The sequence below is a fragment of the Phaseolus vulgaris genome, chromosome 11, assembly GCF_051622355.1.
Source record: "Phaseolus vulgaris cultivar YP4 chromosome 11, ASM5162235v1, whole genome shotgun sequence".
Lineage (NCBI taxonomy): Eukaryota > Viridiplantae > Streptophyta > Magnoliopsida > Fabales > Fabaceae > Phaseolus > Phaseolus vulgaris.
Window position 1 is genome coordinate 4,717,210 of NC_143508.1, and position 17,477 is coordinate 4,734,686.

Genomic DNA, 17,477 nt, shown 5'->3' on the forward strand with positions numbered 1-17,477 from the left:
AATTTTATTGAGATAACGATGTAATACATGAAATTATATATTAATTTAAGTTGTGATTCTGTTAGTAATAGAAGATAAATGTTACAATTATTTGTTTTCTAAATAATTTTATTTTAAAAAAAAAATATGATTTTTTTGCATTGAAATTTTGTGATTTAAAATTAATAACACTTTTGAGTTATTTAAAGGTGAGAAAATTGTTCATATTAAGAATTGAAAATTTAATTTATAATTTAGACTAATAACTTAAATTAATATTGTAAGCATGTATTTTTTTAAATGTACTAGTAAATATCTCTCTGGCATTGAAATAATTTAAATTTAAATTTAAAATAAATATTAAAAATGTCATTATTAAGAAAATATGAAAATTGACAAACTCAATTTAGAAAGAATCTGTAAAATAATATTTGAAAAGTAAATAAATAAATTTCTTAATTATTTAATTAATTTGTTAATAGTTTATATGAAATTTATAACAAAGTAATAAAAATAGACAAATTTCTCACCATCTGAAATCTTGAATATAATGAACTAAAGTAAACTTATGATGTGAATAGTTTGTTCTCTGTCAAATAATTTTGCTTTAAATGTTATAGTTATGAACAAATTTGGTTGATTGTTGAGAGAGTGCAATTGAGAGAGCAGAAAAATGGGGTTGGAATCTGTTGGAGATTTAGCCATTAACATGATTCTTAAGAAGTTAGAAGGCGAAGATGTTGCCAGAGTCGCTTGTGCCAGCAAAAGGTTTAGGTTTTCAGCTTCAGATGACACTCTTTGGACCAATCTCTGCTTCCATGAACTCGCTTTGACCCAACCCATCGATCATCTTGGAAACCCCTTCCCTTCCTTCAAGGTCGCTCCTTTTTTAATTTTCCTTCACTTTTCCTGAGCCTCTGCTTTTGGGTGATAATTATTTTGTGGAAAAAGATGCATTGAATTGTTATTGGGTGGTTTCAGTCAAATGATGAAGTTGTCTCTTTGTGAAGTTTGATTTGTTTCTGTGTCTTTCAATTTCAGGCACATGATTGGGTAGTGCTTTTGGATGTCCTTGTTGTTGTTCCATGTGTGCTAAAAAATGACCTTGTTGTGTTGACTTGGTCCAATTGTGAAACAGGGTGAACTTCTTGCCCTGGTTAAAAGTATGTTTATCCTGTTGTGGTTAGATTTATATTTAATGCCGTGTGGGATTGAACTGACAAGGATGTGGTAATTGGGGGTAGAATGATAGAGCCTTGGATTAGATGTTTTTTTGGTGGAATAGAATAAATGGAATGGGGTGGAATAGACTCCTTTATGCTCCATTCAGTGCTTTTCCCATTTTAAAGAAATGAAAACCATGATACATTTGGTTCCTCCATTTCTTTTTATATTTTTGGAAACAGTCAAGTTGTGGATTTAGTGTACTTACTACTTGCATGCTTTCTCGACACTACTTATGAAACTAACTTCTGACCTTCCTGTTTGCCGGTTCATGGACCTGCTAAATTTATGTTTTGTAAAGTGTGCATCGTTTTCTTTCTTTCATGTTGAGAAGGATGGATGCTCTGTTGCTCAAGATTCTTGATGATACTGACTTGTGTGTGCTAAATTTGAACTAATGTTTTTGGTACAGCTAGAAATCAGACTGTGTATGTGTTACGCAGGAATGCTATCAAGCATGGAGAGGAGCTTTTGATATGTATCCATGGCCTCTTGTTAAGCGTGTGAAAAAGTGCTGGGATAGAATAAAGACCTGGTTGACCAATAACTTTCCTGAAGCTGAGGCCACTCTTTGTAAAGGGGCAACTGAAGCTGACATTCAGACGTTGGAGAATTTGTTAAAGGTGGAATTGCCACTTCCTACAAGGATCCTTTATCGCTTTCATAATGGGCAAGAAATCGTAAAAGCAAATCCAGAAACTAGTACATTTGGAAGTTCTTTGGGTCTAATTGGGGGTTACTCCTTCTATAATCATTTGGTGAATGTTTATCTATTGCCTATACGTCAGATAATCCAAGAAACTGAGCAAATTAGGCGTCACTTGAGCTTTTTAAGAAGATCCAAGTTTGTTCTTGTGGCTGCTTCATCCACTTTCCGTAGAAAGTTGTTTTTCCTCAACTGTTCCAATGGTCAACTATATGTTGGAACCAATAAACTTCATTCTGAAAAAGACATAATCCCTTGTGTACCTCAAGATCTGATAAGTTTACATCGGGAATTAAATATTGAAGAGCAACAAGATGCCATGCTACTGTGGTTAGAAGAACATGGTCGTCGTTTAGAACATGGCTTCATCAAACTCTGTGACAAAGAAAATGGAAGAAGCATTAATCTTTTCCCAGAAGAACCCCCTTTTTGTTCAACGGCTGTTACTAATGGTGTGAAGGTAAAAGCCTGTATACCACTCTTTATGCTTGCTCAATTAGCACTGTATCTTACGGCATAGAAAACATTATTGCTATGGTAGTCGTTGATGCAGTTTGCAAAGTCATATTGGGTTACAGGGAATAATTATTGTAATGAGGTTATCATATGCCTCCTGAGGTTTGGATATTTATAATTACAATATATATCAGGACAGATTTTCTTGGATTGGATCTGGAGCTTCTTTTTTCTTTTTGTTGTCTTTATGCATAAAGGAAGCAAATGGTTAATGACTTTTGCTCATTATGATGCATGGGATATTCCAATTCACGTGCCTTTTTCATCACTACTGATTTTTTTTACGAATATTTCGTAGTTCCAGTATGTCATTTTTCCTTGGAGACTTACAAGTGTTTTTTTTTCAAGGTCCGTGCATCTGCATTGATTATCCCTGAGTTTATTGATCCTCAAGATGAGAATGAAAAGTACTTATTTGCTTATTCAATCCGCTTGTCCCTTGAACCGCAAGGATGCTTGATTAATGGAATGTCCTTCAACTCTTGTCAGCTCCATTGGAGGCACTGGATCATTCGTGCTAATGATGATGTTGTATCGGATTTCAATGGAGAAGCTGTTATAGGACAGGTATAAGTTCCCAAAATTTCCCCTCAATTTGTGCAATTATTTTTATTCTATTGAAGTTATTCAGTAAGTATGCATTTTAGACTATTTCATGTCTTGGCTGTTGGACATAGATCTTTTAAAATTGAATCCATAATTTTGAAATTCCGGATGAGTTAGTAGCCGTGAGAAGTGAGTTAGGTGCATTGACTTCACTTGGATTTTAGACATATCGGGGTCAAAATTTCAAATGAACAGCTGATCAAGGTCTCCCTTATCTAAATGAATTGATATTCACCTAATTGTTCTACGAGTATTTTGGTTTGTTGAATTTTTACAACAAGAAGCTTCTGTTCAGTTGTGAATTAATTGTGGAATTTCCCAAAAACTGCACATTAGCACACTGCCATTACCTTTCTATGAGCTTGTATGTGGCCAAAGTCTAATAAAACTTTGGGGCTTTTGATTCTTGTTGCATATACTGATTGAGTGCATCTAAGTGACGTGCCTAACTTAGTTAAGCTTGTAGTTTACTTTATAGTTTTCGAGCAGATAGAGTCATCCTTAAGTTCATCTCTGCAAACCAGATAAAAATTGAACTGATTTAGTGATTTTGATTTCCATAAGTAGCAAAGGTTTATAATTCATAGTTTTTCGAACTTGGAAGAATGTCTTTAAACTATATTTTTCTTAGAAAACAAAGAATATTGTCTTCATTTTCTTATAATTTACTTTATAGCTTAGTTCAGCTTGTAATTTACTTTATGGCTTTCGAGCAGATAGTCATAGGTCCAACTCTGCAAACCAGATAAAAATTGAACTGATTTAGTGGTTTTCATTTCCAAAGGTAGCAAAGGTTTATAATTCATAGTTTTTGGAACTTGGAATTTAAACTCTATTTTTCTTAGAAAACAATGAAAATTGTCCTCATTTTCTAAAGTCCGAGTAACTTTGGTAAATAAAGTGGTCAAAGTGTTAAACTACTGAGTTGTGAATCTCCCTGCAGTATCCACTTCTGCATCCTGGTGCAGAAGAATTTGTTTATCAGAGTTGCACACCTCTACCACTGCCATCAGGTTCCATTGAAGGTTCTTTTACTTTTGTACCTGGCAGGTATGCATTTTTTGTTATTTTAATTATTGTTTGCGACAAGTTATTTGGTTATCTATGGTTAGTTTGACAGTGTAGGAATATGTGAATTTTGGATTGAGCAAATTTCAAATTTGCTTGTACTAAGTACACATGAACTTTTTACTAATGGTTTGGGTTTTTCTTTGCCAACTTAAACCACATTCATCATCCAAATGTCAATTTTTCCACGGGATGCCTTGATTCACAGCAAGCAACAAAACCATGCATTTGACACCATATGAATTAAATTCTATTGTTATTGTCTTGTGAGCTAGCCATTTTCGTTTTTTATTCTGATTTCAGCTTGGCATACCCAAAAGGAGACCCTTTTCTAGCTACAGTGGCACAATTCCCTCTCCAGCTGCCAGACTATATTTTCTGATTTTGATTCTGAATGGAAATGAAGTATCTCTGATGGCAATTGCAGCTCCCCAATGGCGTTTGTGCACATTATGTGACTTTAGTGAGAGTGGCTTGGTTCCTGAGTTTTTATTCTTCTAAGTGTTGGACCTGCACAATTTCCCTATATATAATCTATCTGTAGTAATATTGGATTTCTTGCGTTATTCACTTGTCTCTTAACTTTGTACCCTCCATTCACTCTGTATATATGCATGCGATTCAATGAGGTTTTTGTCATCTAATAGAATGGTAAAAGAAATCATCTTCGTATTTGGGTAAATTTGAATTTGTCGTGCTATTCACATGATTTCACTTGAATCTCATTCCCACACCAAACTCGAACTTAGATAGAATGAATTTGATTATAATTATTTTGTGTAAATACTCAAATATATAAATAAACGAAATTCTCCATTCTCTTAATATAGGAAAGATATTTGAGCATTAGTGTGAAAAAATAGTTAAAGGATACCCATTTTATGGTTTAAGCAGAATTGGCACAAGAATAGTCTTATAATTGAACCAGGTTTTATTATTTGGCACAAGAATGTGTTGTCTTCTTCTTTTAAGTAATGGTGATTGTTTTTTTTGACTGGTGATGAACTTTGGTGATTAGGATAAAATTTGTGATGTTTGTATGGATATGTGATTGTGTTTTTGTTTATTTTTTTTATTTTTTGAAGTCACAAAAACCAAAAAAGAAAAACCAGGTCACAATTAAAAAATATCTTTACAAAATGTTAAATACAACGAATTTTCTGTTAATTTTCTTGCTCACAAATGATGAAACCGCTTTATTAAATATTGGGACGAAAGAAGAATAAAAGTGTTATAACTGGAAGTGAAGTAAGGTATGCGACTAAAGAGAAGGTAGAGAGATACAACTGAAATAATTTAATAAAGTAAAATTATACTTTATTTAAGGTTACTTAAATTTTTTTAAAAAGTTAAAATTGACTTTTTCCAATTAACATGGAAAGTAAAAAAGAATGCATGAGATGGAAGAAGAATTTATGGAAGAAGAATTTGTCCTTATTATTTTAGAATAATTTATTTTAAATTTTCAAATCCAGTAGTCATATGAGAAGAGAGTTATTATGTTTTGGAATTTAAAAATTATATATTATTAAATGTAATGTTGATGATATTTTTACAACAATTCATGTTTTAATCGAAGTTAAACTCATTGGTAACATTGAAGATATAAGAATACAGATTTCAATTTTGTTATATCAATTATATTTAATAGGTAAAGAAAGTGAACCGTCACAATACTATAGAAACGGCGCGTCTTGGTTCAATGAATAACAATTTTTCGGTCCATATTCATTCTACGATGATAATTAAAATATTTTATTTAGAGTAGATAAGAATAATTCTCTAACATCGTCACTTTAATTAAATAATAAAAGTAAAAACACCAAAATAAATGAGTAGAATATTCAACATTAATTTTAGCAACGACAGTTATGTTCTTGTAATAATATTACTTCACTTCAACTGTTTCATCAAACATTATCTGTTAGAAAGGAACCATGTCAATATAACTTCTATAAAAACATTAAGTATTTATTAATTTTTATTTAAAAACATGTAATGAATATTTAATTATTCCAACAAAAAAAGAAAACAGTAAATGTATTAGAAATTATAACTCATTTTAATTTAATTTAATTTCATCAAATAATACTAATTTTTTTTAGGGTTGACCACCCCACAGGACTTGAAACTTAGAGTAGCAATAGATCTTATTTAGGATTAAATAAAATTTTATTTCTATTAATTTTTTTTTTTTACATAACAATTCAATTTCGACTAATGCTGACTTACATGAATATTACATATTTAAACTCCTAATTATTTATAGTTATTTAAAAATAATAATGTTTTTTAACCTCTTTATTTATAGCTATTTAAAAATAATAATTTGATTGATATCTGAACGGACAATAAGATTGCATAGAAAAAAAGAAAGGATATAAATAAAAAGAGGAAGAAAGAGAAGAAGCTCTGGTGTGTAGTTTGTGCTAACCCAGAATCTGCAATCTCTCATAGGATTTGGGTTGAGTTCTCTCACTCCTCTTTCTCTCTCTCTCTCTCTCTTTCTCTCTCTCTCTCTCTCTCTCTCTCTCTCTCTCTCTTATGCGCGTTGCGATGTGTGCGTGATTATGATCCAATTTGAGTGAATAGCGTGTGATAGTTTTGGCATTTGATGTTAGCATCTCTGATCTAACGGACCATTCTTCTGCTTCGTCTTCAACCAAATCCAAAGGTACTACCATACATGCAATACGATTATCATTTCCTTTCAATTTCACATCCACCGATATCAATTATTCATCATTCACCGATCAATTTATCTATCCGTCAATCAAATGTTCAATGTCTTGATTCTGTTTGTTGAATTTGATTTTTGTTTGTGTTGAATTGTAGTGTAGTGTAGCGTAGCGTAGCATAGTGTAGGGTAATGGATAGAGACAGAGACAACAAATCCCCTCCTCTGCCGCCTTCATCTTCCTCGTCCCAACCTTTCAGCCACGACATCGTCGGAATGCCCGATAATCCGCCCAAAAACAGGGGCCACAGACGCGCCCATTCCGAGATTATCACCCTTCCCGATGACCTCACCTTCGACACTGATCTCGCCCTCGATGATGACTTCCTCGCCCTCGTAGATCATCTCAATTCCCCTCCGTTGCCTGAAGATAACAACAAGAACATCGGCAACAACAATAATTACAGCAGCAGCAATAACGATTACGGCGTTGCTACTGAAAGGCCGAGGGTTAGACACCAACATAGCCATTCCATGGATTTGTCCATCCAGCCGGATATGCTGATCTCCGGCGCCGATGACGTTGCTGGCTTGGATGCCAAAAAGGCTATGTCGGCTGACAAGCTTGCTGAGCTTGCCTTAATTGATCCCAAGCGGGCTAAAAGGTACTCTTTTACTATTCTCCTTTCTCTCTATCTTTATTTGATGTGTCAGCCAAATAGTAAAAATTTAGGTGTAGGTAATGTAAGTGCATAATTGACAGTATACTTCTCTGAAATAGTTCTATCAGACTTTGACTGTTTTATCTTCTGTAGGGTATATTTGTAGCCCCGTGCCAAAATATAATTTTGAATGGACAGATAAAAATGGGTAGCTTTTTATTAATAAACCGATTCTTAAGAGGGATTAGAACTAGGTAGTATTGTTTATATCTATGAAGCACAGATACATATTCAATGGCGCGGATTTAAAAACTGTTTTTTTTGTTGCTTCGACACAGTATTAATGAGAGTTTGTTTTTGACTTATCTTCTTCAGTGTGGTCTCATGGTCCAACTTCTTAAATTCAAGTTTGACATTTGTTACTTTTGACAAACTCTAACTCCCTTTTCTCCAAATCTTCAATAAGTGTACCTTCAGTCTAGATCCCTCAAAAGTTAAATCATAAAGTTTGCATTTAATTTCATTTTTTCCACCACAAGAACAATATACACTTATCTGTAAGATATTTCTGTAGAGATTTAGTATCATTATCTTGTTCTTTGGCTTGACTAGAACTAGGATTTGGAATACTCATCTCTACTACAATTTCAAACAAAACAAAAAAAGAGAGCATAGCATGAGCATTTAATCCATCGAAACATAGCATAAAAAGTATTACATAACATTAGCAAGGGAGAGAAAATATAAATTTAGACATAATATAAATGTATTACATAACTCCAAGAACATCAACAACAAAAATTGTTTGACTACAACAAAAATAGAGAATTTCGTATTATTTTTTATGTGAAAATGATTAACAAAGCATCAAATTTACTGTATTCATAATAGTACTTCCTACATAAACTTTAGTGGTAGGTTTTCATCGTGTTGTCAAGAATTAAGAAGCATGGAATAGTGGGGAAGTGCATAAGATAAGAGACTAACAATGAGAAAATTAAAAAATGGCAGTAAAAGAGGAAATGGAGAAACTCTTAGACCATAGAAAAGAGAGATATTGATTTGAAATTATATGTTTCTGAGACAACATAAATGTATTTATTTTGAAAAAAAATGAAATTAATACAATAAACAAAAGAAATTTGATATTATCTAATAAAGATATGATAAAGATTAAATAAAAAAATTCATAATAATACATATTCTTGATTATGTAACAATACAAGCTTCTTGAAAAAATAAATACCTCTTCACTCACTAACTTGTGCCACAGCCGTGCCGAAGTAAAAAAAAAGGTTTTTAAATTGTACACATGAATCTGACACGTACGGACACACCCTTGTCCGTGCTTCATAGGTTTATATTGTTCATTGACAAGACAAATCCTTGGTTTTTTCCATTAGCTTTAGTCCAACAATGAAACTGCCGTAATTTTCTTACCTAGTGTTTATTTCTGAATTGATTTTATATAGAAATATAAAAAGTAATCCTCTCTGGTCATCTTTAGGTTTTCTGTATGATATTTGCCCTTCGTGATTGCTAGACTTGTTTATGTTTCTTTGATTGCTTTAGCGTCTGTAAAGCTATGGGCTGTTTGGCACTGTAGGTGTTATTACGTGGTTTGTCTGTAGGTTATTAGTTAAAATCAACTAATAGCAATTACATTATTCGATTGCAAATTGTGATTTACGTTGTTGAATTTAGTGGTATCTGCTACTGTATGGGTTGTGAATTAATATTGGCTTTGGAAGTTCTGTTAGGGTTACTTTGTAAAAAAAATTATGGGGCATGGCTTTCTGTTATTTTTCATTGTCTTTTCACTTTTCTTTCTACCTTGTGTGGGGTCGCTGATATATATTGTGGAATAAATTGCGTACATGTTTGCTCTTCTGGGCAGGAACCATCTGTCCACCTTTCTATCTTAGTAAATCAGCATTCCAACTTGTATATATGTGATATTTCTGTATTCCTTTTCCGTTGGGCACAATTGTCCCCCATTGTTCCCAAATTTTCACCTACATTTTAAAATTGGAGGGAATAGTGTCATACTTTCTTGACTTTAAACACTTTCCATGAATCTTTTTATTAAAAGTAAAAAAAACTTACAAACCATGACTTATACTCCTTATATGAGTGTGATAGGATATGGGCAAACCGACAGTCTGCTGCAAGATCAAAAGAAAGGAAGATGCGTTACATTTCCGAGCTTGAAAGGAAAGTGCAGACATTGCAAACAGAAGCAACATCCTTGTCTGCACAATTAACTCTTTTGCAGGTACTCCCTAACACGTCTTCATCTTATGTCGTATACTTTTCTATTCCACTTATGTCAACGTCTGACAGCTATTTATGTTTAACCTTCTGACGGCTACCATGTCTCCTTCTGATTGAAAACAAATAGTAGGAATTGTAATCAATGTAATTTTGCCTCTTATATGAGCAGAGAGATACAAACGGACTGAATGCTGAGAACGGTGAGTTGAAGTTGCGGTTGCAAACCATGGAGCAACAGGTTCACTTGCAAGATGGTAAGCGTTTTAGATTATTGCTCTATCCTTTTCTTCTCCTGTTTTTCTAATTTTAGATTAAAAAGAATATTGGCAAACATTGTGAGCTACTAAGCTCTACGACTTGTGACCTTTATTGATATATAGTAATTTTACCTTGATTTATGCTGAACCAAAAGTTTGATCAACTTTCATGTTTTTTGGTGGGGCTGCTCCTTAGCATGCATAGAAGTTAGAAGGTAATCAACATTGTGAAAACAGTGGTTAAAGTAAATTGAACTTGTAATATATTTCAAAACAATGAAAGAAAAATGTAAACTTATTTATTATGGTGTATGTTTGCATATTGCTACTTGGATTTTTGAATTTATTATTTAAGTTGATGAAGTATTTTATTTTTTCACCTTACATTTAAGGTTTGTGCTTTTTTTATGACATCAGTAAGACTGCCCATGGAATTAATGCATGAGTCTTAAGATAAAGCCACCTCCCTTTTGTAAAGCTGGCTGATAAAATTTGTGGGTTGGCTTCTTGGGTTGCGTCTGAAACTTGCTCTTCTGGTTGAAAATGTGTTTTCATGATTGAAGCAATAAAAATCAAATTTGCTGTGCATGGATGGAGAGTTTATCCCGATTTTTTCTGTTACAAAAATTAATTCCTGGCTTTTTCTACCGCCTGCAGCATTAAATGATGCATTAAAAGAAGAAATTCAGCATTTGAAATTAATGACTGGACAAGCCATTCCAAATGGAGGATCTACAAACTTTGCTTCGTTTGGTGGGGGGCAACAATTCTATCCCAACAATCACGCCATGTACACTCTTTTAGCTGCACAAAAGTTTCAACAGCTTCAAATTCAATCCCAGAAGCAGCAGCAGCATCAACTTCAGCAGCAACAACAACAGTTTCAGCAACATCAACTTCAGCATCAACTACAACAGCAACAGCAGAAACAAACAACAGCAACAAGTACTGTAACATCAACAAATGGGGCACTTGAATAGGGAGGGGACACAGATAACCCTTCATGAAATGTAAAACCCTTCAGCAACCGAGGACAATAGAGACTACAAGTTTCCCTCTCTTCATCACTTTTTTATTTAACCTGTCTTGTGTTTTAGAGTTTGTGTAGGTCACAGTCACATTTTATTTCTTATTCATGAGATGGTCCTAGTTAGAGATTCAAAATTATGCACTGTAAAATTCTTTGGTACCCTTGGTTGGATCTGCGGGTCGGATTTATGTTTATGAAACCTTCTTTCAATTTCTTTGGCCTACGTATGGCTGCACAAGTGTCCTGTTTAGTGTTTAGATTAATAAATAGGACAAAATTTATATACGATTAGATAGTTACTTTTATTAGCTTTATTTTGATCATCTCTAATCTATATTAATCTTTAATATCATTAATTTTACCATTTTTTTTTTATATTTTATTGTGTTTAGTGTATTCAATTTGACACCATTATTGGTGAGTAAAACCATCATACTCTTATTTGTACTAGTGTTGCAAAACTAAATCAAAATGTAACATAATGATAAAGTCATATACACATATAGGAAAAATATAATAATTTTAAAATTACAAAAACAAGACAACAAATAATGTGAACATAATTTAGTAACTTGTAAAACTACATTATTTAAACTGGATATCATATTCTCTCATGTAACATGAAGATGCAAAAATCTAAGTGTGGATCATTTTTTCTGTCTCTTTAATTATGTGGTTTTGCAGTAGACAATTACATATTCATCATTTTTAAACTTTTATATATATATATGGAAATGATGATGGAAAATTACATTAATTTTTCAAAACCAAATGAATGAAGGAAAATAATAAATAGTATGTAAACTTAAGTAAGTAATAAAAAATACAAAAGAACATTTTAACAAATTTCTAATAGGTGGATGTGAGATACATTTGCATCATAATTATCAATACATAAATTTTTTTTAAAAAATTACTAATTAAATATTGTGTAGTAATTATCATAATTACTATCATTATTTAAATTTGTTAACTTTAAAAATTCAAAATTGAACTTTTAAATTTTGTAATAATTTTATTTATAAAATGATTTTATGATAGCTGATTATTATAATGTAGAATCCAAATAATCGTATTTTTAAGAAAAATAATTGATATGAACGCTAGCGAAATCTAAAGTTGTGAATTCAGATGTAAAATCTAATAAAAGTAAAAAAAATATATAACAAAATTTTAAAGTTTAACTTAATTTATTATTACATAAAAAAATATTAGAAATACAAATTATAAAGTATAAACATATTTAAATATAAATTTTAGCTTAATTATTCATTATTTATGTATCCTGATAAGAGATTCTTGATTACTAAACTTAAAATAAGATCACGAGTCATAAAAACAAACAATTTAAGGAATGATACAATGATAAGATTCGGAAAATTAAAATAAGACTTCATAGCATGATTTATGCATTACACGTTACTTTACTTTTTGCTTGTCCATGGGTTTCCATCAATTATTTCCATTGGAGACAACACGATCAAATTATGTAAATTAATGCTATTTGTCATGAATGTAGTAGTTCTGTAACATTATCTTCCTGAAGATAATCACACATTTTATCATGTTAATCCTTAGTATAAACATAGGAAGTTTAAGACTAAACATTACTTGGTTTCGATGCACCTCTCCAAATCGATTCTTTCTAGTGTTCTTGAATCTTATTATTTCTATCAGGTTTGAGAGAGGACTCATGAATACTTTTGATGGTTAAAATCAGTTACAAATCCTCCTGATAACTCATATTTACTTGAATTTATGTTGTAATAGACTAACTAACTAATTAAACCACAAAATTTTAGGAACTAATTATTTAATCTCATTCATTCACTTAAATATTAAATATTAAATATTTTCATGTTTTTTAAGTTTTTACTAACTCTTGAGAAACTAGAATGAATTTTCTGCAGATAGATTTTCACTTATCACTTAGTATTTCATTAATAAAGTTCGACAATTAATTTATACAACGACGATTAAATAGGACTCAAAAGGGTGGTTTGTCTCTTGGAATTGGCTCTTTCACCCTTTCGTTTCTGAAAGGGAGGGCCTCTGAGATCATAAGACAAAAGATTAGTCTATGAGATATTAGCTTATTGTGGGTTGTTTCTTACTATCCCTCGAATAGTACCTTGAACTAAGAAGCAAGAAAAAGGGTAAAAGCTTCGTCAAATTCTAGTATATCCAATAGTCTCACATGTATTAAAAGTCGAAATCAAAATCAATTTAATTACACATTCCTCTCTATATCTTTATTAAGGATAAAACTGTGAAGGAGTTAGAATATCTTTATTAAGGATAAAACTGTGAAGGAGTTAGAGGATACATGCGGTTTGCATTTCTACCTGCACCTATACGTACATGATTCATAAACGTATTCATTCGTTACCTGCTTGAAAAAGTTTCAGCATTAACATGACTTTGCATCAAACTTCATATGTTTACTCTACTTTCAACGAGTCTACATGATTTATAGAATAACTTCATTCACAAATCCTACTAAAATATGGAAACAATGTCATAATCATCTTTGTGTGTGTCTCTCTATATATAGGAAATAGACTCTGTTTGCGTTAAAGACTGTCGGTGCTAAGCTTTCTAGGTGATCCACTTCTTTGCTTCCATGTCACCACCCAATTTTAGAACGAATATTTATGTACTGTGTGTATGTATATTGGGTAAATCTTGCGCAGTTTTTTATGGCTGCTCACATACACATGCATCATATTAGCTTCTGCTTTTATGTTGCCGATTGTAAGTTTGTATTGTATATTACTTTGAAGCACTAAACATTATTGTCAATTACATACAAGTAGATATTGATATTAGGTCTTCCATGGTAGTAACTGATATACTCATCATCACTCTAATCAGTAGATTGAGAGCACAGTTTTATTTGTCTATATTTGAACCAATTCTGTTCTGTTTCTGGTTCACTTTTTTTATAGTAGAGATTAATCAAATATATATAAATAGATCAGATCCAATACAAGATAGTTGGTTGATTAGATTCAATCCCAAAATGTCTTTTTACATAGCCCAGTTTTCTGCTTCACTTGTTAATTTGCTTGTATTTTATTAAATATTATGATATTTCTTGGTTGTGTTAGTGTATGCTGTCTTTCTTTTCTTTCTTAATTTACATCTATGACTGCAACCTGGGGATCTAGCACCTTCTGTCTAGTTTATATAAATTGTTGACAGAGCAACACAAAAATTGATTTTAGCAGCAAAGTAACTTTAATCCAGAGAAATTTTTACTTTGGTGCCAATTCATTTACTGCTATTTTAGGACCTATTTGTTTTGATACTGTAAAATTAATTCTCAGATTTTTTTCCAGTGAAAAATGCACATTTCACTGGAAATCTGTGACTGGAGATTGATTGGAACACATTATAATTATGTTCAATAGTTCAATTAATCGTGTTAAAATCAATTCTATCTAATTTTAAAACAAACAAGTTATTAATCTCCATGCTAACTTAATACTTTTATTGAAGGCAAACCGCAGATTGCCAAGTAGCATATACATAAAATTGGAGTCCAAAACTCAATCAAACAGCAAAAACAGCTAAATTTTCATTTACAAAATAACCACTGTCCTCTGTTCTTGTAAAATCAGATTCAACTGGTATCGTCCACGAGCAAATAAACTAAACAAAGGGCAAAAAGTAGCAGCAAATTTGCAGCGAGCAGTATCACTTCAGCAGAGGAATATACAGAGCATCAGAGAACGATCATTATCACAAAACTAAACATGCAAACTCTGAAGAGGGATATTGGTGAATCTTTAAACAAATTATATATTGGAAGAATTAGAATTGCATTGCTATCAATGTAGATTGTGTCAAGGCAACATCTGATATCACAAGATATATATGACTTTTACATTAGACAATTTCAACATTCCCATTTGGCAAAGCACTCATCTGCAGTGTTCTGCCAGTGCTTGATGCCAAAAACCGCACAGAAGGTAAGGAAGGATCGGTAACAGATTCAATCTCAAGAAAGCTTAGATCAAGCGCTCCAGATCTCTTCAAACTAAAAACAAAGACAAGCAGAATCCATCCCAATAAGGAGAGTGCCCAGTAATTGCTCATCCCATGAATTAAACCCCATGCTATAGCATATCCAACAACAATCCCTGACAAATGGCCAATGAAACTTGCCTGAGGAACGATGATCGAAGTGAAAATAAGCGATTCAAACGGCGCAAAACTGATAGGGAGAGACAGAAACCCAAAGAGATCCAACTTGGAAGATGGTTGCTTCACAGAAAGAATTGTCATCCACCCAAAAACAACGCAGGAATAGCCAACAGCTGTCACTCGACGAAAATACTCAAGCTTGAATCTCTGAATCAACATATGATACATTGCAAGAACCAGCACTCCTGATACAATCACCAACACAAGTGTGTACTGCAAGTAGTACTCAACACCAAGGCCCAAGTGCCCAAGCTGCTCTATCACCCCAAGACTCCACAATGCACTCATGTTAAAAACAAGATGAATAACACTAATATGAGAAAAAGCAGAAGTAATTATCCTCCAATAATGCCCTTCCACTGCAGTCTCATAACTCAAACCCACATGTGAATACCCAATATTTTTCTTCTGTATATAGAACCAAATCATGCTGCATATTCCTATCATACAACTTGTGGCAGGTTTTTCCAAGATCTCATAAAACAAAGGCTTCCCCATTTCCCAGAATCCCTTCTAATGCCACAATCAAACAACACAACACAGCCTATTCAATCCAACACTCCAAATCCAAGGGTTTTTTTATTTATTTCAATTTTCAGGAAATCTCAGAAATTAATGAAACCCACCAAATGAAAAATCGCGCAGCTATTCCCCTTCACGGAACAGAAGCCTTTCTGAAGGGATTGCACGAGAACAGAAGCAGAAAGGTGGAGTCTTTGAGTTGAGGGAGTTCATAAACAAGGGTGAAGAAGTTGAATTACGCGAAACAGTAGTGGGATTGTTGCATTGAGATTGAATTGGAAAAATGAATTGGTGATGAGAGAAATGCAGAAAGAGGGTTCAGAATAATGCTCACCTTGATTGAGGTACTAGACAATTCCAGTTGAATCCTTCCATGGCCTTCGTTTTCTGAATCATATAATATTTCATTTTTTTTTTCTAAATTACATCTTATGAGGTAGCTGTCTTTTATTTTTTTATAAATTTTTTTTTTTTAATGTAAAATAGTTTTATACCATGTTTCAAGAACAAATAATTTTACATAATAAACTTATTGAATTTTATTATATTTGGCGTTTGAATGCATGAAAAATCACACTAACTAAAAATATATAAAACATTTTTAAAAAATTACACTATTATGAAATGAAATAAGTTGAAATTTACTTATATGAAACAAACACCCTCTATCTCTATAGTTTTTATATTTGAGATAGAATGAAGTATGTAAAACCTTATACTTGTAATCAATAAAAAAAAAAAACTACGTGCATTAAAAGTTCTGTTTGGAATTTAATTATTTTTCTCCTCATTTAAAAAAATATTTTTTAAAACATCAACCAGATCTCATATACAATAATAATATTAGATGATAAATATAACCTCATATAATATTTTATATTTTTAGTTATATTTTTTAAACAATTGTAACTGTTTTAGTTATTTTTTAATAATTACAACTGTTTTATTAATCATAATTATTTTTTATCTTTTTTATATACTATATAAATAGAGTAAATGTAAGTGAGTAACAATATTTTATTAATAAAATATATTACTTTTTTTTCTCTATCTCTCATTTTTTTTAAATGAGATATATACCACTAATTTAGTATTTCATTTAGATAAAAATATTTCATATGGATGTATATTTATTTTAAAAAGTTATTTTTATAAAGTTAAGTTAAACTTAAAGTCAGTTTTTAATATAAAAATATATACTAAAATAAAAAAATATATAAAATTTAAGTTGAGATATTTTATAACATTTTTTAAATAAATAATAAAAATATATTATAAAAATATTATCAATACTACATAATTTTTGTCGTCAATATTAGGAATGGGCCTAGCAGTGGTTATTGTGAAGGATCTGAGGACCAAAAATAGAACACAAAAACTATTTGGGCCTTATATTCTACTTTAAGAGGATTTGGTTACTTCTTCCTGCACCACCACAATTTTAAATATCCCAAAATTAACCTTGACATATAATTTGAAAAGGGACACCGTGTTGACTTCTTTATCACTGTTCATCTTCATCATTGAATATCAACCGCTAGTTGAGGGTCTTTGTAGTTGTTCAGAGCAAGGTGGGAGAGTACACTACGTTCTCGAAGTATTGTTTGGGTTGTAGAGGTAAGAGTTACATTTTTTTAGGAGCATGGTGGTTATGGAGATTTCGGGGTTACCGGATATCGGGATCCGGTAATGTATTATGGATTCATGAATCTGAAATTGATTAAACTGTGTTTTTTGGATGAGGAGT

The 17,477-nt window shown here is 31.9% G+C and overlaps 3 protein-coding genes across 6 annotated transcripts; 2 read left to right on the top strand and 1 right to left on the bottom strand.

Moving 5' to 3' along the window:
- The first annotated feature begins 494 nt into the window (after positions 1–494).
- On the top strand, positions 495–4,665 carry SKIP16 (SKP1/ASK-interacting protein 16). 3 transcript variants are annotated; one of them, XM_068606644.2, is made up of 5 exons: positions 495–856; positions 1,647–2,369; positions 2,774–2,992; positions 3,975–4,081; positions 4,403–4,665. In XM_068606644.2, the coding sequence occupies exons 1-5, from the start codon at positions 653–655 to the stop codon at positions 4,479–4,481; spliced, it is 1,332 nt and encodes a 443-aa protein (XP_068462745.1). In that variant the 5' UTR covers positions 495–652; the 3' UTR covers positions 4,482–4,665. The 3 variants fall into 3 exon arrangements, with proteins under 3 accessions (XP_068462745.1, XP_090153260.1, XP_068462825.1); XM_090297134.1 differs by having other exon boundaries at positions 523–856; positions 2,915–2,992; XM_068606724.2 differs by having other exon boundaries at positions 718–856; positions 1,616–2,369.
- A 1,776-nt stretch (positions 4,666–6,441) lies between these two features.
- LOC137806592 (putative transcription factor PosF21) lies at positions 6,442–11,237 on the top strand. Of its 2 annotated transcripts, none has more exons than XM_068606828.2 (5): positions 6,442–6,773; positions 6,935–7,441; positions 9,581–9,713; positions 9,882–9,966; positions 10,627–11,237. In XM_068606828.2, exons 2-5 carry the CDS (start codon positions 6,969–6,971, stop codon positions 10,947–10,949), a joined length of 1,014 nt encoding a protein of 337 aa, XP_068462929.1. In that variant the 5' UTR covers positions 6,442–6,773; positions 6,935–6,968; the 3' UTR covers positions 10,950–11,237. The 2 variants fall into 2 exon arrangements, with proteins under 2 accessions (XP_068462929.1, XP_068463003.1); XM_068606902.2 differs by having other exon boundaries at positions 6,480–6,773; positions 6,940–7,441.
- A 3,542-nt stretch (positions 11,238–14,779) lies between these two features.
- RBL13 (RHOMBOID-like protein 13) lies at positions 14,780–16,137 on the bottom strand. Its single transcript, XM_090297681.1, has one exon. It carries the CDS (start codon positions 15,704–15,706, stop codon positions 14,891–14,893), a length of 816 nt encoding a protein of 271 aa, XP_090153807.1. The 5' UTR covers positions 15,707–16,137; the 3' UTR covers positions 14,780–14,890.
- Between the last annotated feature and the right edge of the window lie 1,340 nt (positions 16,138–17,477).

Coding starts and splice junctions, on each gene's coding strand:
- SKIP16 (XM_068606644.2), top strand. CDS start 653: ATGGGGTTGGAATCTGTTGGAGATTTAGCCATTAACATGATTCTTAAG. Junction 2,370..2,773: donor CTGTTACTAATGGTGTGAAG/GTAAAAGCCTGT, acceptor TTTTTTTTCAAG/GTCCGTGCATCTGCATTGAT. Junction 4,082..4,402: donor TTTACTTTTGTACCTGGCAG/GTATGCATTTTT, acceptor TTCTGATTTCAG/CTTGGCATACCCAAAAGGAG.
- LOC137806592 (XM_068606828.2), top strand. CDS start 6,969: ATGGATAGAGACAGAGACAACAAATCCCCTCCTCTGCCGCCTTCATCT. Junction 7,442..9,580: donor GATCCCAAGCGGGCTAAAAG/GTACTCTTTTAC, acceptor TGAGTGTGATAG/GATATGGGCAAACCGACAGT. Junction 9,714..9,881: donor CACAATTAACTCTTTTGCAG/GTACTCCCTAAC, acceptor TTATATGAGCAG/AGAGATACAAACGGACTGAA.
- RBL13 (XM_090297681.1), bottom strand. CDS start 15,706: ATGGGGAAGCCTTTGTTTTATGAGATCTTGGAAAAACCTGCCACAAGT.